At 52.3% G+C, this 21,576-nt stretch overlaps 8 protein-coding genes across 8 annotated transcripts; 4 read left to right on the top strand and 4 right to left on the bottom strand.

Annotated features, from left to right (window-relative positions):
- Positions 1-626: 626 nt before the first annotated feature.
- CC1G_13849 (hypothetical protein) lies at positions 627-1,247 on the top strand (the record flags this gene model as incomplete). The annotated part of the gene is made up of 1 exon (XM_002911768.1): positions 627-1,247. The coding sequence occupies one exon, from the start codon at positions 627-629 to the stop codon at positions 1,245-1,247; it is 621 nt and encodes a 206-aa protein (XP_002911814.1).
- A 560-nt stretch (positions 1,248-1,807) lies between these two features.
- Positions 1,808-3,352, top strand: CC1G_13848 (hypothetical protein). Its single transcript, XM_002911767.1, has one exon. The coding sequence runs from the start codon at positions 1,994-1,996 to the stop codon at positions 3,131-3,133; it is 1,140 nt and encodes a 379-aa protein (XP_002911813.1). The 5' UTR covers positions 1,808-1,993; the 3' UTR covers positions 3,134-3,352.
- Positions 3,353-3,393: 41 nt separating this feature from the next.
- Positions 3,394-4,725, bottom strand: CC1G_12845 (hypothetical protein; the record flags this gene model as incomplete). The annotated part of the gene is made up of 1 exon (XM_001832865.2): positions 3,394-4,725. The coding sequence occupies one exon, from the start codon at positions 4,723-4,725 to the stop codon at positions 3,394-3,396; it is 1,332 nt and encodes a 443-aa protein (XP_001832917.2).
- Positions 4,726-5,104: 379 nt separating this feature from the next.
- On the top strand, positions 5,105-8,701 carry CC1G_12844 (hypothetical protein; the record flags this gene model as incomplete). Its single annotated transcript, XM_001832864.2, has 13 exons — positions 5,105-5,168; positions 5,212-5,222; positions 5,372-5,386; positions 5,443-5,471; positions 5,533-5,666; positions 5,730-5,854; positions 5,916-6,116; positions 6,179-6,609; positions 6,668-7,067; positions 7,123-7,966; positions 8,026-8,185; positions 8,243-8,594; positions 8,660-8,701. The coding sequence occupies 13 exons, from the start codon at positions 5,105-5,107 to the stop codon at positions 8,699-8,701; spliced, it is 2,808 nt and encodes a 935-aa protein (XP_001832916.2).
- Positions 8,702-10,200: 1,499 nt separating this feature from the next.
- Positions 10,201-11,573, bottom strand: CC1G_13847 (hypothetical protein; the record flags this gene model as incomplete). Its single annotated transcript, XM_002911766.1, has 7 exons — positions 10,201-10,384; positions 10,414-10,415; positions 10,477-10,965; positions 11,159-11,223; positions 11,248-11,332; positions 11,382-11,421; positions 11,494-11,573. The coding sequence occupies 7 exons, from the start codon at positions 11,571-11,573 to the stop codon at positions 10,201-10,203; spliced, it is 945 nt and encodes a 314-aa protein (XP_002911812.1).
- Positions 11,574-11,953: 380 nt separating this feature from the next.
- CC1G_12843 (hypothetical protein) lies at positions 11,954-12,465 on the top strand (the record flags this gene model as incomplete). Its single annotated transcript, XM_001832863.2, has 3 exons — positions 11,954-12,082; positions 12,150-12,272; positions 12,343-12,465. The coding sequence occupies 3 exons, from the start codon at positions 11,954-11,956 to the stop codon at positions 12,463-12,465; spliced, it is 375 nt and encodes a 124-aa protein (XP_001832915.2).
- A 655-nt stretch (positions 12,466-13,120) lies between these two features.
- Positions 13,121-14,729, bottom strand: CC1G_12842 (hypothetical protein; the record flags this gene model as incomplete). The annotated part of the gene is made up of 3 exons (XM_001832862.2): positions 13,121-13,130; positions 13,286-14,489; positions 14,543-14,729. 3 exons carry the CDS (start codon positions 14,727-14,729, stop codon positions 13,121-13,123), a joined length of 1,401 nt encoding a protein of 466 aa, XP_001832914.2.
- Positions 14,730-15,147: 418 nt separating this feature from the next.
- CC1G_13846 (hypothetical protein) lies at positions 15,148-21,167 on the bottom strand (the record flags this gene model as incomplete). The annotated part of the gene is made up of 12 exons (XM_002911765.1): positions 15,148-15,381; positions 15,441-15,695; positions 15,759-15,830; positions 15,879-15,976; positions 16,033-16,071; positions 16,132-16,325; positions 16,390-17,084; positions 17,147-17,211; positions 17,272-17,374; positions 17,427-17,603; positions 17,660-18,299; positions 18,355-21,167. 12 exons carry the CDS (start codon positions 21,165-21,167, stop codon positions 15,148-15,150), a joined length of 5,385 nt encoding a protein of 1,794 aa, XP_002911811.1.
- Between the last annotated feature and the right edge of the window lie 409 nt (positions 21,168-21,576).

Here is a 21,576-nt window from a genome sequence, read left to right as displayed (position 1 = left end):
CTTAAGGATTTTGGTGAGTTAAGATCAATTTGAGAAGATCGTAAAGAGAAGAGTACTTAAGAATTCATGTACCCATCTGGTATGTAAGGAGGAATCTGGGCACTTAGTAAGATTTTGGGCACTTAAGGGATATTTTGGCAACTTAAGATCAATTTGATTAATGTCCGACCGTGACCGTTATAGGGCCCTAGGGCCTATTGCCGCGCAAATTTCATGTACTTTTCGACAGACACTGTCGAGAGTATCTTTACTTCCTCAACCATTTGAACAGGTCCTTCTTTCTAAATCCCTTAAATCCCCGCGAACGACCTGCATACGGTACTAGGCGCTGGCCAGATGGACTCGATGCTCGTCGACGCCGTGCCTGTAAGGTCCCAGTAAAAAGGTTCCGCTGCCGTATGGACCGGGAGGTGTCTCTCTTTCCCTGTAGACGTCGGCTTTCTTTGTTGATGGACAGGGCGATGGAGGCTCGTGAATTATTTTCATGGTCAAAGCATCCTAACACTCATCTTCTTGTCAAAGCGCCAGAATACCCGAGACATAAATGGGACGCGATTGAGCTGAACGTTCCCTCCAACATCTTTGTTCTAGATATCTCTCCCAATACCAGACTCTCCGCTACCCCCATGACTTTCCAACAACAGTACTACAACACCTATCCAGTTACCAATGGCCCCAAGTTCTCCTCGGACAGCTCTCTCTTGGGAGCGCTCGGCTTCGTAACCCCAAACACGCAACATAACATCCGTCTGCCACAAGATATCTTCTGTCTTCAATGTCCCCCTCGACAAGCTCTTAGCCGACCCGACGACCGCATCCCACATGTTACGACGCTCTTCGGCGACGGGGTGCCCTTCAGGTTTCTCGACGGCAGACATGACTACGTTGTTCACCAGATTATCAAGGATCCAAATGGCCCCGCTTTCGATGAAGCTGAGAACGTACCAGACATCCTCCAATTTCACATCCGCTGGCCCGGATACGAGCCCCAAACCTACGAGCTATTTGCCAGAGACAGCCCCAATGGACCATCAGTGACCAGGCTTGAGTTCATGAAGCGAGTTGTCAAGTTGTTCAAGAAGTTTTTCTCTACCGCTCAAGAAGAAGACAAAATCTGTACAGAGCCAGAATGGAGGATCGGAGATGATGGTATCAAGTTTGAGGATCTAAAGCTAGGGAAGATCATGAACGTGTTCGCGAGGGAGCATTGGCAAGCAGACATCATCGTCGATAAGAGTCAACGGTGACCTTATTACAGGTCACTAAGTTAATGTATTCTTAGGTACTTTGTGTAGTACACGAGGTATATGAAATGCCAATACAAAGCGCTTCATGATGAAAATGAGTTATTGCACTCCGTGTGCAGCAAAGACTATATCCGACGACTCAAGCAGGTTGGAGGACTCAACACCACCCCTTGGCTATGCTACCTCACAAGCATCGTTCCACTGAGAAACTCAACTTCAGTGCCACGTAACTTCAGTGCCACGTAAATCAGAAGGATGTACACTCGCCTTCCCAGTTCCTTGTAGTCTGTGCAAGCTATTACATACACGCACAATCGTAGAATCCTCCCTGTGCTTGACTCTCAACTGTAATTGTTATATTCAATTAGCCGAGGCCTTTCTGACATTCTGCGCTTACAACAGATGAGAAAATGGTGCTTCAAGGTGCCTCGGTGAACGAAAGGTCTGCAAGCGCCCATAGACCGCCGACCGTGGGATAGTTGAAATGCCGACGGTCTGCCGGGCGGTCGCCAATAGAAGGGCTTCTTATTGTTCGTCGGGGTCAGCACAATCTTCTTTCTCAAAAGTTCCATGAGCCCATAACGTACGGTTTCCCTTACCCACTTCCACCACTCTTAGCTGGTCACACCTCTCCTTACGAGATTTTCGAGTCGAACTCGACATCCGAATTACATTCCTTCAGAATCCTACCTGTCCTTTCTGCAAATCATTGGGTTGCTTCAAAACCGACGACCACGACGACGACGATGGCGCACGAGAAGCTTCAACAACGACGTCTCCACCAACAGCACCGTAGGCAGGTCATGGCCTATGGTGGCGACGAGGTCGATTCTCCTGGCGCTGGCAGCGGTGATGACCCTCGGTTCCTTACAGGCCCTGTTACGATCGTGGTCACTAGAACGATCTCGAGGCCTTTGGAGGCTATCACCAGTGTCCCCGTTCAAGCCCCGACGCTGCTCCCAACCACCTCCATCAATCGATATCCCTATATTAGTTCAAGCTCTAGCGAGACGCAGCTGTCCAGCCCAACAGTCGGACCTGCGCCGGCAGAGCCCACCGACGCACCAGCGTCAGCCCCCAGCATTGCCAACGATGGCGCTGGTGGTTCTGACAACCAATCTACCCAAGTCCCTGAACCTGTTTCTGGCAGCACCAGACCACCCAGCTCCCTCCCTTCCGGGGCAGTGATTGGCATCGTCATTGCTGGAATCACTCTCCTCATCGCCCTCATCGTTTACTTCGTCCGCCGTCGATACGTCCAGCGACGAATTAGGTTACGCAAGGACTGGGCCCAGTCCAAATCTCTCAGGCCCGGCCCAGTGACCACACCTGCCTTTGCGACTCCCATCGCGGACACGTATGCTTCTCAGCGACGACAAGTTGCTCCCTTCGACGATAGAGAACCTGAACAGATGCAAGCGCGAAACCCCCTTGCGGCATCGCTGCCTCCCTTGGTTATACCCCCACCGCCCACCTCTTACGGGATGGAGTACACTGCGCTCTCCCCCAGCGCTCGTCCAATTCCTTACGCCACCTCGGCCCCACCCAAGTCAACGAGTCCCACCAAGAAGTTGCTAACTCCAGTCTACGGCCCTCCTTCGGCAGTCCTGGAAACTCCGGTCGTTGCCACCGTCGTCTCGACGTTCATCACCACGCTTCCTGACGAACTGCAAATCACTGTCGGAGAATCGATCCACATTCTCTCCGAGTTTGATGACGGATGGGCGATGTGCACAAACGCGAAGGGGGAGCAGGGCATGGTGCCTTTGGAGTGCTTGGATAATGGAGGCTTGGTTAACCCCGAAAATGTCACTCGGACTTTGGGAGGGAATTTGAAGAGGATCAGCAGCCTTCAGCCTCAGCTTATGGTCGGGAGAAGGTTTTAGGACGGTACGGCGAATTTGCTTGGATCAGCTGGGAACATATACCCTCGCTCTCGGACCGTCACGATGTTTCGATTTCCTGTGATGCTCTGCACGAACTTCTATGATTATCTTGATGCTTTTGTACGTCTTTGAGCTGTATCACTTTTCGACTGCACTTGTTTCTGTATTCTCTATTGGGCTTTTGGCTACTGTACATGTACTGGATTTTTATTGTTGGGATTCGAAGTGCGAGAAGGTGAGAAAAATGAAGAGATTCGCATTCAATGAGCGATATCTAGTTTGAGACCCTTGATCCTGTCCACGAGAGCGAATTCCTGCGGACAATTCCTCCAACCATCATTGGCGTACTTCACATCCACCACCTTCAACTTTGGCTCCAGCTTCTCTCCAGGCTTGAGGACATCCCGCAACTTACTCGTTCGGGATTTGATCATGTTCGCCAGAACACCATTCGTGGCGCGGCAGTCCGTAATGACCAACCGTTCCAGCTCTGGTAAAAGCTTCCTTTCCTTGGTGAAGGTGAGGTGCTCCAACGTCGAAAGGCCTACTGGAGCACGAATCTCCAGGTCTCTGAGCTGAGAAAACATGGGGAGGGACCACGACGCCCCGGTGACTTGGTGCTCGAACCCACCGGGAAAGCGGAAAGATTTCAATTTGCAGTTAGAATGCTTCCCGAATATTTGGAGGATCGTCCAGAATTGGCCTAGGTGTTGCTCGTTACGCTCCACCACGTCGAGATATAGATTCTCCAAGTTGGGGGCAACGATGTCAGGGAGATATTGGGGGAGTCCTGCGGTTACCCGGATGGAGAGGGTTTTCAGAGTATTAATCCTGATCTGGAAAGGCATACGAGGGTGCGCTGTGTATGGGAACACGCAGCAGTAGATGTCGTCCACCGCGAGCTCTTCCAGGGCAGCGTGGCTCGAGCCAAGGTAACTGTAAATCTCGTAGCACTTGAATCCGTGGAGCCGAAGGACCTTCAGGTTGACATCGGGGATTCGAACTGGCTGTGGGACAGGAAAGTACCCGTTGAACTCTACACCCCGAATCTTGCTGTTAGAGCCAAGGGCATCGAGGAACTCGCCAACAGATTTGGAAGTCCAGCCGGGAAGACGAAGGGTGATGAATTCGAGCTCTGGGGTTTTGGCATTTTGCCAAGGGATGGACTCGAGCTGGGTGGGCCCGCCCCCGAGCTGCAAGTTGACTCGCTGCCATCGTTCGGATTCTTTGAACGCCTGCTCGACAATAGATTTCTGGAAGTCCTTCCACTCCCCGTCCATCAAGTTGAGGATCAACGTAATTGGCATCTTCCCCGACCGCTTTAGCCAAAGCTCAAAGAGCTCGAGCATACCAGGGCGTTTTGCACTGGGGATGCAGATGGCGGTCCAGAGCTGGGGTGTATCTTCGGTTAGCGCTCTCCATCGAGAGCATACCCTCCCGAGTCGAAAGGGTGTGTTGGAGTTAATGATATCGTATTGCGCCACCTTTGGGGCGATTTCGTATCCCGGGAATGGGAATGAGCCCCGTCCGTACTTGCTCTGGACGTACTCGTTGAATATCACCCTCAGGACGTCGTCCGGAATGACATCCATGATCCTGTCCGTTTTGGTCATCGATCTATCGGCTACAGTTCCAGATTCTGGGATCGCAGGGGATGTCAGTCAGGATATAATCTTCTGTGGCGAATATGTAAACTCACCGCCCATGATGGTGGGTGTATCAATGGAAGATGGACAATGGCAGTATGGAGGTTATTTATACAGCTTTCACTTCAATAGGGGTGTACTTGCCTTTTCGGATGCGTATTTGTTCCTCGCGTGACGCGTGACGGTGCACCCAAAGTGATGGGCCGGCGCTGATTGGGAGAACCTCGCTGCTTGTCTTCGAACTACGACGACGCTATTCTTCGAACTCGAAATCAGGCAGCGTAGCATCTCTTACAGCCTCAATACTGGAGAATTACGCAGGAGTATGCCTCGTAAAGGCAAATCCAAGGCCGAAAAGCCTGTCGAGGAACCTGTCTTGTTCGAAGTCGGTGAGTACCGATCAGGGGCGGGGAAATCCCAATTACCCCACAGCTGAACGAGGGGTACGTTTTGTCAGAGGTAATACTAGCGGCGAGAGTGGCGTACGTACCCAGAAGCAAAAAGAAAAGAACTCGGGGTACCGAAAACTGCTGGGTATGCTGATCACTTTGCCTGGTCCCTGAGGAAATGACGTTTGAAGCGGCACTACTAGGAATATAAAGTCAAGGTTGGTCCTCACTATGCATACCTGATAGGACAGGGATGACTACCTATTTATTATAGTGGTGGAACTATCCCGACGAAGAGTGCACGTACGCGATTGCACTCGCGTTTTTATTCTTGCACTGACAGTTCTTGCATTCTTCCCGCTAGTTGGGAACCTCCCGAAAGCTTTGTCCAATGCAAAGAAGTCTTGCAAAAGTTCTGGCTCGCGGTCTCACAATTCGACAACAGCGACACCGATTACTATGAAGGACAAGAAATTCATGCCCCGCCCTCATGGATCGGTGTGTATTAACTTCATATCCCTTTGTCCCTTTCATTAGATGCCACTGAACTGCCTTGGATAGAACAAGAAAAAGAGCTGTACGCCAGATCTAAGGTGGACGAGAACCTTTGTGATTCAGATCCAGATGACGATGTCCCACTTTCGACAAGTACGGACTCTGACGATGACGACGATTTGCCACTCGCAGTAAGTGGTTTAAAAGAGTCGTATGGCCACCCGACGCCTTTCTGACTATCTCAACCCAAAGCCACCACCTAGTTCGAGCCAAAGCCGCAGGAGAAGACCTCAAAATCAAGAAGAACACGAAGAAATGTCAGAATCGGACTCTGCAGACGGCCCAGTCAAGAAGCGGCCGAAATTGCAGAACGGAAGGGGCTTCATACTGAAGATAAAGGACACTAACACCACGCGCTCTCGTCGCCCCGAAGCTTCTCCTCGTAGAGGCAAGGTAACGATCCAATTTGGGAGTGTTCCAGTGTGCCTTCACTTACATCGAATGCCACACTTTAGACAAGGGCCCTTTCCAGCTCTGAACACGAATCCGAGCCATACACATCGTCCTCCGACTTGTATCCCCCACCTATCTCTACCAAGAAACAACTGGTTCAGCACGCGCTCGCTGTCGTGGCTCCTAGCGCGCAGGTTCCTACTAATGCGCAGCCAGTTGAGAAGACTGATAAAAAGACATTACCCCGCATCCCCAAGCTCCTTCGACCAAGCGACGCAGATGCGAGGAGCCTCCGTACACCAATAGGGCCTACACCGAGGCCTCCAGAGGAACAGCGAGACAGATTCTTTGGACGAGAGATGGTTCAGTCGGTGCGAGGTGGCTCACCACTCGGAAGTTCACGAAACGCGTCAAAGAAAGCGGCTTCACCACCGCCACCTAACCGGCTTTTGGAGGCGGCTGATGAATTTTTAAGGGATGTGGCACCTCCCCAGTAAGTCGTGCTTGCGCTTAATCCCTGGTCTTTAACTGTACTTTCTTTCTGGGAATAGATTCTTTGCGCCGCTGGATGTGAACGTACAGCAACCGTCCTTGGATTTGTCTCTGCGACTGACCAAGAACTTGAAGGCACTGGCTCCTCCGCCAGTTTCATCATCTAGCGGATTGAAATGGACAGGGCCTCTGACAGTTCAAATTGCGAATTCGGCAGACAAAATAGACTTCAAGGTCATTATTGGTCAAGAAGTTGAAATCCGCCCTACTAGGTTCAACTTTTCGATGGTGCTGCCCAAGCAGCTGGAGGTTGGATCCTTGCTCGATGCCGAAGACTTGAAGACTATTTTCAAAGCGTGTCAACGACCGGCGTACTGGGCTCAAGTCACGCGTGATCCTGTTGACGAGAATGAAACCGCTTGGAAGAACTTGGGAGCGTTGATGACTCGGCGGAGACAGGTACTATAATTTCATTCTGGTACAGGTGGCCAACCTAATTAACGTTGTGGCCCAGGTTGCGATGATTCCTCTCTATATGGATGGTAACCATGTCGCCCATCTGCTTCTCTACCCCTCACGCGTGCAACTATTGCTCGACATTCCTCTGACCAAAGGCGATGGCAGTCTCATGGCCGTGATCCTTCCATGGTCGCTCAATCCACAGCAGATATCTGGTACCGACACCTGGACCTCTGATACCCCGACCCGATCGATTCGAAATTGGGGCCCCTTTGCCAATGCCCAGTTGCAGTTCGACAAAATCAGGGACCTCTTATCGAGTCCGGTGGTCAAGCACGATGACGCTCCCGTACGCACTGTGGAATATGGGCCGGCCCATTGGAAAACGCTCGTGAAGCTACGCCCTACCTATCAGCTGGCTCTCCGTGTTCTGGGGTTCCCCGAGGGTATATACCGACACCTTCAGCGCGTTCAGCGATATTGGGGCATCTACAAGGGCGGCGCTGCAGGCCTCAGCGGCCATCCCGGTTCTCTGGCAACATTGACATCGACAAAAGGGACCTCACCCAGAGCTGAACTGGAGTCCCAGTTGCTAGCGTCAATCTTGAATCGCGTCAGACTCGAGTGCGATGTGTCCGAGATGCCTGAATACCAGCATCTCATCAAGAGCGAGATGGTGAAGAAGGCGGAGGTGGAACGCCCTGGAATAAGACCTGTCTCTGGTGGCAACAAACCGGGGATTGTTTTCATCCACCTTGAAGCGCTTGGGGATCTGGATCAGCTCTCGGATTTCGTCGAGCTTGTCAAGGCGACGAAGGACAGCGTGGAGTTTTATTCATTTGGGACGCACCAATCGTACTCGTCCAGCTTTTGGGGTGTCCGGCAGATCTTTCCTATAGGTGAGTAGCTCGTCTCGAGGCTTCTCTACCGAACGGTACTAACATTGTGCTCGTGCTAGGCGGGGTTATGACTCTTGCGCCTTCATCACTGATTACGGCCGGAACTCTTGGGAAGCTGCGGGCTGTCATCGAGCATCCCTTCTGGACGGCATACATTGTGCCGTCGGTTGTAGGAATGTTGGCGACTTTGGCTGGTGTTCGTGACGTCGAAAAGGCCAAGTAAGTTTCGGTACCTCACAAAGCTTGTAACTTGTGGATCTGACCTCGTTAATACAGATCCAAATCCTCACTTCTGGCCTTCCTCCTCGCCGAAATCTCTGAAGGTGGAATCGCTCTTCTCAACGCGCCCCCAGAGCGCGGCAAGAACTGGCCTGGAGTGAGCAAGAAGACCGGCCAGTGGATGAAGGAGTATATGTGGGCTGGTGCCCCCTCTCCCCAGCAGGCTCTTCGATGGGGTATCGATGCCTTCGAGTCAAAGTACGCTGGCGCACCTAGGGCCGAGTGGCATGCTTTACTAGAGCAGGAGGTCGTCGCGGATCTGAAGGCGATGCAAAGGAATCCTGCGATGATCGAGGATTATAGGCGGTTCGTGGTTTTGACGGGGGAGCAGAGGCGTCAAGAGGGATCGGTGAGTGTTTCTTTTTGGTGTTTCGTTTTCTGGATGGATGAATCTGATAAAGGACTTGTGTGTAGGTTGAGTGGTTGACCCCAGATGCGCTCGAGCTTGAGCTTTGAGGTTGCAGTGGGGGAGGGGCGCTGTGATTTGGACTTTTTGGTATCGTCTTGGACCGTGTATATTATGACTGCTTTCCTTGCTCTTCTCCGGTTTTGTTGTTCGCTTTTTCTTGTGCATTGCTATTGGACTGTCCGGTTTTGCACATTTGTTAATCTGTATCGATATAACTCGTTCACGTTAGCTAGTTGCTCGTCTTGTTGCTCGCTCTATACCAGTTGTACATTTATCGGCGGTCTTGGGACCGTCTCATAGCATGTAACATTAGTTTGTATTTCAGGAATGAGCGCACTGTACATTTTATGTTAATCCAATAGTCGTGCGCCGTACTTTCCTTTCGTCTCGTAAAGCAGCCTCGATGCGTTATCGACTTGCGGGAGGGCTTCAGCATGAGAAGGATTCTGGGTTCAATATCGTCAATGTATGAGGGCACCGCGCGACCAAAGGCTTGAATTGTCGTGCTTCGAACTCGAGATTAGTTACCCAGAGTTGTCAAGCAGCGTTCTGAGCACCATTGAGCTGCAGAAAGTTGCGCGACCACGGAGAACAGTCGGGGGTTGTCAGAAAATGCCGAGAAAAAGGAGTGAAATTCCAGGAAAAAATTGTATACACTTTTTCACGTCTCTGGCAAAGTCGGTCGAGTCCTAGAGAGTTTTGAAATGGCAGAGGCAAGAGGCAGGTCGCTTGAGGAGCACTTGTGCGGGGCGCCTTGGGAAATTTGGATTCGGGGGCAGCCGAGGGGTTTGCACTGTCAGCCACCAGCTTCAGCCAAGTCAAGTCTCCCAATTCACTCCCAGCCACATATCTTAGGCTACACCGCTTTGCTATACACTTCCACGGCTTCAAGAGATGTTCAGCGACTTCGAGAACGACGAGCACAAGGCTGGTGCTGGGCGAAAGGGAGGGTATGGGTTAATGGGTGGTCTTACCTAAGGCTCTGACTGAAGGTTTCACTTGAAGATTTCACTTGAAGGTTTCACTTGAAGGTTTCAACTGAAGGCTTCACCTATGCCAAACTAGGATCTTCGGGGCTTGGTCCATTGCTCGTGGAACATCGAGGGTCGGGCTGATATTCCAACTCAATGGTTTACAATGACTGATAGAAGCTCTCTGATTCTGCAGGTTCGCAGAATAGTAGTCGGTGTCAACGTTCGCGACGTCGCACCGTGAGGCGCTAAGCCAGACGGCCTCCCTGCTTCGGAGGTCAGCCTCACCTACTGAGAGGTCTCGCAAGAATGAAGATAGCGCTTGCGTCTGGCGGTGGGAAGAGGAGCGAGCCGTGCTCATGCACAGGCTTTCCATGGTTCTTGAGTCCTAGCGAGGCTGGTCGACTGCGTTGGAAAGCTCGACGTGCAGGTGAGTTTGCCATCGTTGCATCCTTTCCAGTCATGCATTGATATCCTTTTCGTCGTCGCAGCAAAGGGTTAGTTGTCCCTTTGCGCCCGCCGCGGGGCGGCATTCCCGAGTCATTCGCGGAGCAAGCGCAGTCACCAGACGAAGATCACACAGCATCGTTGTCGACGTTTTTCATATTGTCGCAGACCGCACTTGAAGACGTCGAAAGCAAGGAATTTTCGAAATCCCGCCAAATCGCCAGTACCCTTGCTTCCGTTCTTGAGGTCTGCTCGCATTCCCGCCTCGTGACGGCGTCTTCCTGCATTTCATCGGGGCTCTTGGGGACAACGCTGCATTCAGTCACACAGTCCATGCGTACCGCTATCCATTCAGTTCAGTCATGGTGGTATGAGAGAAAGGATGGGGAAAGGTGGAAACTCACTTTCATGTTGGGCGGTGTCACGTGATGCCCGCCCGTCGCTCCCGCCCTTGCCCCGCCCAATCCCGACTCTGAGTGACTCGGTCGTCCCCACGGGTCTGGCTTTGGTGGAGGAGGGGAAGATTCAAGATTCAAAACAATACACTTTGTTTCGGTGCCTCGAGTCAGGAAGACCCTACCAGAAGAGCGCAGAAGATCGAAGGTCGAGCTGATTCCAGCCTCGAAAACCAAGGTCCCCCAATCAAGCGTCATTAGCCCACAGCCCACTCGCAACTCTTGCCAACACCAGGGTCCTCCAATGAATCGGGAATGAACGATGCAGCCAGCACGAGCTCCAACATCGACTTCGAACCCTGCGTCCGGTACAAGCAGACCCTGAAGGCCATGCTCACCCGCCACCCTCAAAGCGAATGCCTTGTATAACCCCGGATGGTTTCTACGTTTCCCGCAGTGTCGTACAACTGGAAAAGAGATGACAGGCCGGCGGCACAACTGCAGCATGTCGTGAAGCAGCATGGAAGTCACCGAATTCCCAGCCCAAGCTTCGCAATGTTCCATGGCCTTGTCGGGGAAGAGCGCCCTCGCCCAGAGTTACAGGCCCGCGACACCAGCTGTCTCGCTGCTCTGTTCCATCCTGAAGTGCCTCAAGGTCGTCAAATCGCACATGAGGACGAACGCCGCTCACCTTCCCAGCTCCGCCCAACATGTTTTCAGCCAGTGTCAACATGCCCCCGCCCCTCCTTCCTTCGCCTACACGGTAACAGCAATGCGTACATGGCCACCTTCGACTGTGAAGACGCGACAATCGGATATTTTCCAGGTAGTCTGGTGCAAGATTGAATGATTGAGGTGGATGGGACTACCGAGAGAGGTATCGTATCGCGCGTGTCATTTCATTAACAAAATACTTCCCATCCCTCAATACCAGCGAGCTCTGAGCGCCAGTATCTGGAAGCGAGTATCGTATCGGAAAACGACCTCAAATAAACCGGTTTATTCATAATTCACCTGACCGCCCACCTCTTCCCTGCAGTCTGTGCTCTCACTCTGACCGCGCCGTCGACGCGGTTGATAGTATGGACCAAGAAGTCAGCAGCCATCGTCTGTTTGCCCCTCGACGAACAAATCTAGATGTTTTGCAGTTACTGTGAAGCCCTGGTATCGGTTCGCAATCCCTGTTGCCTGACAGCTGACCGGGTCCTCCTTGGGACGTCCCTCCATAGGCAACGCCCTTTTTGGTTATGGTGAATATTTGTGACTGGTTTAAGCTTCGTTGGATAGTGTGTCGTATTCGCCCACGGTTCGGCTTGCACCGAGACCGAATTGAGTCGCCTTAAATTTCGGCCCCCCACCCCCCCACCCCCTCCGCCTCTTCCCCTCTCTCTTCACTTCCGTTCCTTTTTTCTTCTGTCCTCATACTGCCTTTATTTCCTTCACCATTTACCCATCATCTTAACCACATCTTATTTCGTCTTCATTCATGCCGCTTCCTCCCCTTGAGGCCCAATGGCCATCGTTCACCACCACTTTGACCTCAATAGACGCGAAGTTGCGAGGTATCTTCATCGAGCTCCCGAACCCACCACCGCGAAAGAGACTACTTCTGCCTGTAAGTTCATCTCTACTTAGTACTTCCTTAGCGCTCGCAGTAACTGACCATGTTGACATTTCCACAGAGTATCGAAGATGACCCTGGTCACCTCGGCTTTGGCGAGCACGAACAAGGGATGGAGTGCCCAGAATGTGTCAAGAACTATCTCAAGGGGAGGTTGAAGGCCTTGCCCAAGGAGGCTTTAAAGGTGAGGCCTCCTCATCGTCGGTGTAGTCTCTGTGTGCTGTGTTCTTACTGGCTTTTTAGGCCGTGATTAGGTTCTTCAGATTTTCGCCGATGAAGAAAAGCGATGCTTGAAGCCTGATTTTTTTAAAAAAACATCCTCGACTACGACGTTGACGCTCGCCGTCCTCGACTTTTCCGCTGGTCATCGCCAATGACATATGGCTGCACATGCTACACTCTCCGACGACACCTCGAAAATATGCCACGCCTTGAAAAAAACTGCTATTCCATATCGTTCAGATGGTTCTCTCGTTCATCCTTCACTGTACATATTTGTTATCTGTCTATCCTCTCGCCCTCCTAATTGTACGCGTATCCTTGATTGATTTTGTTTTCACTGTATATACCTTTTGCTTCTTTGTACATACTTTTGGTTCGTCTACGTTTTTGACGCGTTCGACATCCTTTATTTACCACACCTACTAGAGCGGCTGTGTCGCCTACATCCTATAGCTTCTTGATTTACCAGCCGCTGTGATGGTTTTTGACGAAATCCTTGTACACTAGCTTCTATCGGCAACTTCGTGTATATAAATTTGACTTGTTTGCATTTCAGAATTTCAAGACTAGAACAGTGGTCGCTTTCAGTTGCAAGCTAGCTACCTAAAGTCCGTTAGGTGATGATAAAGTAAAAGTGCACTAGGAAGGCCAGTGCGATTCTAACTAATAACTAATAGGGATAGAGTGGCAGGTAATGTGTTTCGCCAATGCACACAAGGGAGCTTGGTTGAAAGAAAGACAGTGGATAGTGGTTGCAAGTGCGCTAGTGTCCCGGACATCTGCTTTCAAGAAGAGAGTATGAAAGAATAGCTAGAAAATGCTGTTGAACGAGCGGGGATTCAAGAAGCTCTGAACTCGTCGAAATCGGGGCATACCGGTGGTGAAAGAGAAGGTCGAAGTCGTAACGAGGCATGGTGGAAGGTCGTCAAGAATGCGAGAGAGGGGAGAGGGAGTCCAGACTCCCGGGGTACTCACCGCCTAGGTTGATGTTTCACACTCGCTAGTGAGGCATTCGACCTTTTATGCGACGGAGAACCAACAACCGACACGGGTACAGGGACGATCCTCCTCCGCTCTTGCAAACAGACTGCGGGAACTACGCCCCTCGGCGAGTCGATCCTGCCGACTTGCTGCACCAAACACCACCCGTCCCTATACTCCTCAATCACACGCACAGTATCCCCAACCTGTAATAGCAATTCATCATCCAAAGTGGGAACAAACCGCGTGATGGCGGTCATCAACCGGGGAAGGCTGGGGTGGTGCTGGCTCCCTGCGCTCCCGGGACGCTGCAGCTCGCTTTCGTAGCGATGTCCGTAATTGAGCGTTGTGGATGAGGGAGGCAGAGGTGGCGTCGAGGGTTTACGGCTGTGCTGACGTCGTTGCGTTTGGGTTTGGCTGTTCAAGTTGCTGCTGCTGCCAATGCCAGGGGGCGGCGCAGCTGTGCCCCCTGCTACGGGTGACGCCTGTTGTTGGTGATCCGCAGTGCTAGACAAGCTGTTTCGGGAATATAGAGAGCCGTCTGACGAAATTGCTGACAAGGATAAACGCAGTTGGTCGACCTTGAGATATCTATCTCCGCCACTGTTTGATGCCTGTGGTTGGCTAGACAGAGTTGATTGAGTCTGTTGCCTTAGAGTTTGAGGGAATGCGACTGGTGGAGGGCGTTGAGGTGGCGTAACTTCGGATTGTCGAGATGAGGGAGTGGCTGTCATTGGGGAGGGCGTTGCAGGCGTCCATGGTTCGGCCGGTCCATTGACAATGTGGAGAGGAGCAGAGATACACTTTGTCCGAACGGAGTCGGGTAGATGCTGAACCTTATACGACCTCTTCCCCTCAGCCCTCGGCGGAGAATGAGAGGGTTTCTTCTTCAGATAATGCAGCCCAGATTTCGGTCTTTCGTTGAACCACGTACTGACAGGACTCTTAGGGCCTTTGGGGGTGGTCGGCGACTGGGGCATCTTTCCGGTGACCTTGAAGGTTAGGGTGGATCTCTTTCGGGACGGCGGATCGTCTGACTCGAAGAAGCTACCGTGGATTTCCATCTTTTGCATGCTGTCGTTGGAGTTTGAGCTCGAAATACCGCGGCCGACACCGTACTTTTGAACGGAATTGTGTAGGCTGGCGCTGAACCGCCGTAACTGCCTCAATCGCACTCTCCATCTCCACAGCAGAATTGCTATTAAATGACAGCGTTAGAATCACTTCACTCGTGTGACAGTCGTCACGTACTGAGGCCAATCAGGATGAGTCCAACAACAACGATGCCTGCTATGGCCGGCACAGGGAGTACGAGACGAGAGGCTGATTTGGTGGGAACAGGGGAATCACTCGCCGGCGGAGTCGAACTCTCAGCGACAGGGGACGGAACACCCTCGTCCTGCCTCCTGATCCGTACGAGCCGCCCATGAAAGTCCATAGCTCCTCCAATGTGCACGAAAGTCGGAACCGCAGAATAACGAAAAAAGGAGGGAAGAGAAAACAAGTGCAGGGAAACAGGCACCCAAAGGTGAAGAAGAACCTGGGGGAAAAGGAAGCTCCTCGAAATAACGAACCTCGCGGGAGCGCTGTGATATATTGCCCAGGGCAACTTGAGGGAAAAGAGCATCATCAGATTGATCATCCTTCATACAGCTGTCACTGTGCTCGAGACGGCATTGCGGGTCGTCACCTCGCCGCCACAAGAACAACATCCAAGTATCGCAATTATACCGCAAGGACCCCTCAATCAACGGTCGAGTTAAGCCTGCCAGTTCAAGCAGAGAGACTGAAATACACGTATGGAAAAAGTGCCGGGTGAGAAAGATTTGAACGTGAGATCCTAAAAGAAGTATGATTCAGATCATATCTATGAGGTGGTTGGATACAGCTCTGTGCAAAGACCTGGCGCCCTCTTCTGGGATGTACTGGCTCAGAGAAATCGAAATGAGGCTCTCAATTTCGTCAGGCGTAAGTGCCAGTGCATCCTCGCCACCCAGTTGAAAGATTGCCTCTGCCGACATCGCCCGTTTCTCCTCCAATGTGAATGGTACGAAGGGAAGCACCGAAGTGATTCTTGACAACACCGAAGCCTGTCAGAAGCGACTGTCAGTGATCACGTTGAATGCAAACATTACAGATAGATACTTACCCCAAGCCGCTCAGACACCTGCGGCCGTAAAAGGGCTACTAGGTCGAGGAACTCTTGGCGTGTTAACACTTCCTCCGCGTACTCGCGAGCATTCCAGTGGTCAAAGATGAGGTCTTGACCGATGTTGGACGTGCAGAGCCAGATGACATTTCGCACATCAATATGGCGACTCCTGGCCTCGAGCGAGCACCGGCCGTGTTCCCAAGGCATAAGCAATGACCAGAGTACCTTGTCATTGGCGACCTTTTCAATTTCCTGTCAATTTCGGTCAAGTCAGCTTTAACGGCGGCGAGCTATACCGAGTGGAGAAATACTCACGTCCAGTACGACGACGCACCGCTTTCCCTCGTTGTTGACCAGGAACTCGGCAAGCGTGCAATTGGTTGGCTCCTAATAATCAATTTAGTAGCCGAATAGTGTGATTAACGCGGTGCCTACCTCGACAGGGCTGATTGAGTAGGACTCCCATAGGTCGTCCTGCGTCCTTAGGGTGACCATATTGACCGTATGCGTCGGTACATCAAGCAAGGAACCAACTGTAAACTTGATGTCAGCGGGTTCGGAAAAACCTGAATCTAAATCGAAGACATACATTTACGTGCGAGCAAGCTTTTGCCATGCCCACTGGGACCTGGGTGCAAGGGAACGCGTTAAGATTTAAATTGGGCGGGTGAAGTGCGTGCTAACTCACCAGAAAACATAACGACCAGAGGTGAGACCGTGATCTGTCTCGAATGGATGCTCAAGAGCTTGAACAGTTCTTCCAGGGCACGGTCTTGGCCAATGAGATCATATTGAACTCGTGTTAAGGGGCGGAAGAAGGAACGGTGAATGAGCCTTGATGTGCGTTTGGTTTGAGGGGCCTTGGCTCGTTCGACGTAGTACCTACGCAGATGCAAATCGATTTGGTCAGCTCTGAACTGAATGTAGCTACCTGAAAAGTACACACCTGGTCGCAGGATCCATTCCTTCCATCAAGGTCTTCGCAGCCTGATGAGATGGTGCCTCGTTTGACTGGTCTTCTCCCGCCTTTGCCCCTGATGGAGCTTTCTCCACAACATCTTCTTTCAGTGTCGAAGGATCAGCACCGAAGGCGAGAAGAGTCTTCACGATATTAAGCTTGTTCGCAAGCTGGTCATTTGACAAGGCAAACTCGAGTGCGGACTGAGGGCCGACCAGGTCGTTGGGGTTCGCATCGCCGTTCTCGAGCACTTGACGAACTTGGTCCACATCGTCGCTGGCGATGGCAAACATCAGCGTGGGTTTTGGTGTAGCAACCGCATGCAGCGAAGGGTGAAGAATGGATTCTGGGCGGCTGACAGAGGCTGATCGGGGAGTTGGAGTAGGGAGGATGGGCCTACGGATAGGTTCATTTCGGACATCCTGCCTTTCGGTATCGTCGAGGTCTTCTTCCTGCTCCAGTTCATAAATAGGTTCTGAGAGCCTGCTCGATGATCTATAGTCGTAATGCTGGGATGCGGGGTGATGTGACGGCCAGTTTGAGGGAGCGTTGACGGGAGCAGAAACAGGTGAACCAAAGGTAGCGAGGTGGTTTAGGTCTTCGGTTAGTAGAGATGGTGAGCGTGCAGTGTCGATTATAGAGTTGGTAGTAGTGTGGTATGGTGCAGAGCGAGGTGTCGAAAGCTAGGGTTGGAGGTACATATGAGTCAATCGCGACGGCAACAATCAAATGGCAAGGGGCATACCGAAGTGTTGTTTAATAAAGAATTGCGTGATGATACAGGTACAGCTAAAGCAGAATCTTGAACGTCTAGGTTGCCAGGCGATGTCAATTCTAAACTCCCGACGTCGTACAATTGTCGATACGTACTGGAATGTGAAGAACTATTAACCGAGAATGAAGTGATGCTTGATGGTGCTGTTGAAGAATATGAACGTGAATGTGAAGCTGAATGAGACTGCAAGAGAACAGACTGAAAACATGTCAGCGAGACCTAAACGGGGTCGGAGGCGCAATCAACTCACAAGCCTGAGAGGACGAAGGGCCGGCCCAGTGGAACTAGAAGCTGATGGAGGAGGTGTACTGGAAGCCTGCTGCTCTTGCTCGCCGGGACCATTGAGGCTGGCAGTGGACAGCTGGGATAACTGGGATACACTGCGATTTTTGTTGGATAACATAGATGAACGAGACGAAGGGCGGCTCTGGAGGTTGAAAGCCTTTAATCAATGATCTAAGGATAACCATAGATGGTACTCACTGCGCGGAAACCAAATGGAATCTTCTTCGAGACGACGGAGGAATGCGAGTTGCTTTGCTGGCTTGGCGGGCGGTCATGGATGCTCTGATAGTGCTCGGACGAGGGGGATTGCCCTCCTCTAGAGAAAGATCCAAGACCAAGAGACGTGGGAGGTGACGAGGGAACAGCAGGTGATTGAACTGGAGGTGTTCCATACCGAGGCAGTCTTTCTGGTGGTGGAGTGAAGACGCGTTCCCGCAGACAACTTGATGGTGTGGATGGGTCAGAAAGCGGAGGAAGGGGTTGGGGTGAAGGCGCTGCCTCGGCGGTGTACACATCGTAGAGTGAGTTAATAGTATCCCCATCCTGGCTCTCTGGTTCTGGAGGCTCTGGAGAAGGCTGCAGATACCCGAGAAGCGCTGTCGAATCATCCTCGTCATTCGACTGGAACCTGGGATCTGGCTGGAGGTAAACATCTGAGTAGTCACCGGTCTCCAGTTCCTTGTCGTTGGGTGATGAAGGCGACAAGTCTTCTTGCAGATAATCGACAGATGCTGCTGTGGCATTTGCATTGGAAACCACTGTATCTTGCGCAGCAAAGTCCCAAGGGGGTAGTCGTGTCGTAGTCGCTGGTGTCATAGGAAGGCGACCGAGGATCTGACTGGAGGTAAATGTCGGAGTAGTCTCCCGTGTCGATCTCCTCTTCGTCGGTGTACGCCAGAGAGAGGTCCTCTGAGAAGTAATCATCAGAAGCGCCTGCGGCATTGCCGTCAGAACGAGAACTGTCTCCGACAGAATCCACGGGTACGACTTCGTCATTCCATTGGACGCCAGGGTCAGCTCGACGGTATAACTCTGAGTAATCTTCCGTGTCCAATTCCTCGTCGTTGTCTGACTTCGGAGAACGATCCTCCTCGAGATGATCGACGACGGCAGTCGAAACAGGGGGATCAGAGGGCGCTGTATCCCGCGCCACGGGATGCAAAGTGGCACTCTCGTCGTTCGACTGTAGCTGAGTTTCGTCCTCGTCCTGGTAATAGACGTCGGTGTAATCTTCTGTTACCTCCTTGTCGTTGTTGGACGTGGGCGAAAGGTTGTCCTCGAGGTAGTCGACGGAAGCTGCTGTCGCATTGGCGTTCGAGATGACTGTATCGTGGGCAAGACGGCCCAGCACCCCTGTATCGTCCCCGTCCCCTGATGATGACACCCAAGAGGCCTCTGCAATACTGCTAAGGTCGGGTTGGAAAGCGGGACTGGGAGTCGGTGACCTTGCCTCGTCGTAGGCAGCTGAGGCCCTCGCATCGATGTCATCTGGGTCTGCCGCGAATGGGTCATCTGGAATCGAGTATTCGGAGTTGTAAGGCACCCAGGGCGCTTCGAACCTGACTACACAACGCTGTGACTGCGAGGACTGCGGTCGGGAGGGGGTAACATCGTCTTCCGGCGAATACGCAGCGAACGGGTCGGCGGATACTGAGTACTCGGCGTTGCCAACGAGCCAAGACTCGTCCTCGACTGCACTGGGACCTTGTTGTACCTCCCGCTTGGGCGTTGCGAAGTGCACATGTTTCCGGGCTTGAATTTCAGGGACAGGTTGGGCGTGGTCGTTATCTTCGAGGATGGCGACAGCCTCGATTGTTGCATCAGTGTGGGACGGAGCGACACCCTCGTCGGGCGTAACATCGTCTTCCGGCGAATACGCAGCGAATGGATCAGCGGATAGCGAGTACCCGCTGTTGCCGACAAGCCAAGAGTCATCCTCGAGTGCACTGGGATCTTGTTGCACCTCATCCTTGGGGGTTGCGAACTGCACATGTTTCCGGTCAGGCTGGGCGTGGTTATCTTCGGAGATGGAGATGGCCGCGCTTGTCGCTTCGGCGTGGGACTGGCCGACGTTCTCGTCAGGCGGGTATGCAGCGAATGGATCGGCGGATGAGTACCCGCTGTTGCCAGCGACCCAGGACTCGTCCTCGAGTGCACTAGGACCTTGCTGTACGTCGCTCTTGGGTGTTGCAAACTGCACCTGTTTCCGATCTTGGGCTTCAGCGAGAGGTTGGGCGTGGTCGTCTTCAGGGATATCGATCGCTTCGATGGTTGCATCGGCGTTTAGGGACGAGAAGTCCTGTGTGTACTCCAGTGACCACCGGCCCGTCTGGTCGTCAAAGTTGTCCTCATCGTGCAAATCCCTATCGTCGACAAGTTGAGACGATTGTCCGGCGATTTTGTAGTCGTTGAAGGATGGTACTGGGAAGGGGTGGCTGGTGGATGAGGATGCCGGAGAGGAGGGCTCGGCTTCGCGTTCTTCCCAACTAGGTGCGGGTTCCCGGACGGGTGAGAGCAAGAGTGACTGCGCACTTTGCTGGCTCAAGGTTTGCTGGACGTCGGGAGCATATGGACTTTGTACTTGCTGGCCGATATAGATCGAGGTGGACCCCGCATCCAGATCCCAGATGTCGGTATGGCCGTAGGAGCCAGTGACATCGTCTTCCGAAGAGCTTGCCTGGTCGCTGAGATCGTCGTAAATGGACTGAGTGGTCACCAATTCATCGCCATGTGAGGAAGCCGACGATGCAGGTCGCGAAGGACCGAGTCGAGCACCCTGAGGTGTAGGGCTATCCGCAACCAGCTGCCTTGCAGAAGCGAGCCCAGCGTTGTGATGTGTCGGCGAATCAAGAGACTCGAGATCATCTTCCAGCGGAACCAATTCCTTCTCCGTGGTCGGAAGTTCTTGGGCACTGGCCGAAGGCGAGCGACCAATAAACGCTCCGAGCCTGGGAGACAACACCCGGGCCGAAGGTGAGCCAAAAGGGGAGTGCAAGAGACCAAAAGTTGAAGTGACAGGACTTTTGGGAGGGGACATGACGTTGGTGAGGGAGGGCTTGGTCGTGTCCACGAAGCCAGAGTCGGTCGAATTGGAGTCCCTCCATGACTCTGCCGTGTCGTCCAACGAGCTGAAGTTGTGGAGTTGCAGATTTGACAAATCGACCGGGGATAGCAGGTCGTTATGATTGTCGGGTATTGCTGGTATTTCCATGATTTGTACAGGATCCGGTGAGCTTGCAGTGGTGTGAATAGAAGGGGTATCATGTGTGTCGTGAAGTGAACTTGGTAACCGCAACGTATCGTTAAAAGGGGAAGAGGTTGGAGAATAAGAAGAAAATGGTGGCAATCTTGAAGGACTCCCAGAGTCTGAAGGCGTGCTATGTGCAGTCGAATTCGACCTGGAGCTGGAAAAGAACGAATCTGCAAAGTCATAGGGGTCGTCGGTGTGCGGAACGGTTGTGTAGTCCTCGTTGTCGTCGTCGTCATCGTCGGATCCTTCCGTCTCGCGCAGCATTTCCGCCATGGTCTCGGTGACTCTGGCGAAAAATTTGGAGTCGGCACCGTGAACAAGGGTTGGGAGACCTGACGACCAGGTGGCTGATTCGGGAGGGTCGACAAGTGTTACAGAGTCTGTGTACTGTTCATTCGAATCCTCTGTTTCGTCCTCTCCAATCACCGGTGTCAAGGCAGACAGCAGTCTGGCCATCTGGGGTTCTCTGGGTGTCGAACATACTGATGGTGGCGAATCTACAATGACTACTGGTTTCTTGAGTGGTGTTGGTGGGTGGCCCATGGGCTCCGGGCTTCTCAGAGAGCGCAAGCTGGAGTCGGAATCATAGCCGCTGTCCTTTCTTGAGGGCCTCGTATGCAGAAAGTTACAATTTTTCGAGAATATACAGCCGCCCGCCAGGTAGAAGGGACATGGTCGGGCTACACGTTTTGTTAGTTACGCGACGCCAGCTATTGAACCCTTTAGTTTACTCACTTCTGATTCTCCATTCTGGATCTGGTAATGTACATTACAGACCATTGAGTTTGACCAGGAGCCGCTCGTGGTGGATAAGAGGAAACCGAAGACCCTGAACAGACTTGAAGAAACCGAGGGGAGACTGAAA

This window comes from Coprinopsis cinerea (genome assembly GCF_000182895.1).
Source record: "Coprinopsis cinerea okayama7#130 chromosome 2 map unlocalized cont3.2, whole genome shotgun sequence".
In the NCBI taxonomy this organism is placed as follows: domain Eukaryota; kingdom Fungi; phylum Basidiomycota; class Agaricomycetes; order Agaricales; family Psathyrellaceae; genus Coprinopsis; species Coprinopsis cinerea.
The sequence above is the reverse complement of the archived record's forward strand: the minus strand, read 5'-3'. Positions and strand labels throughout refer to the sequence as shown.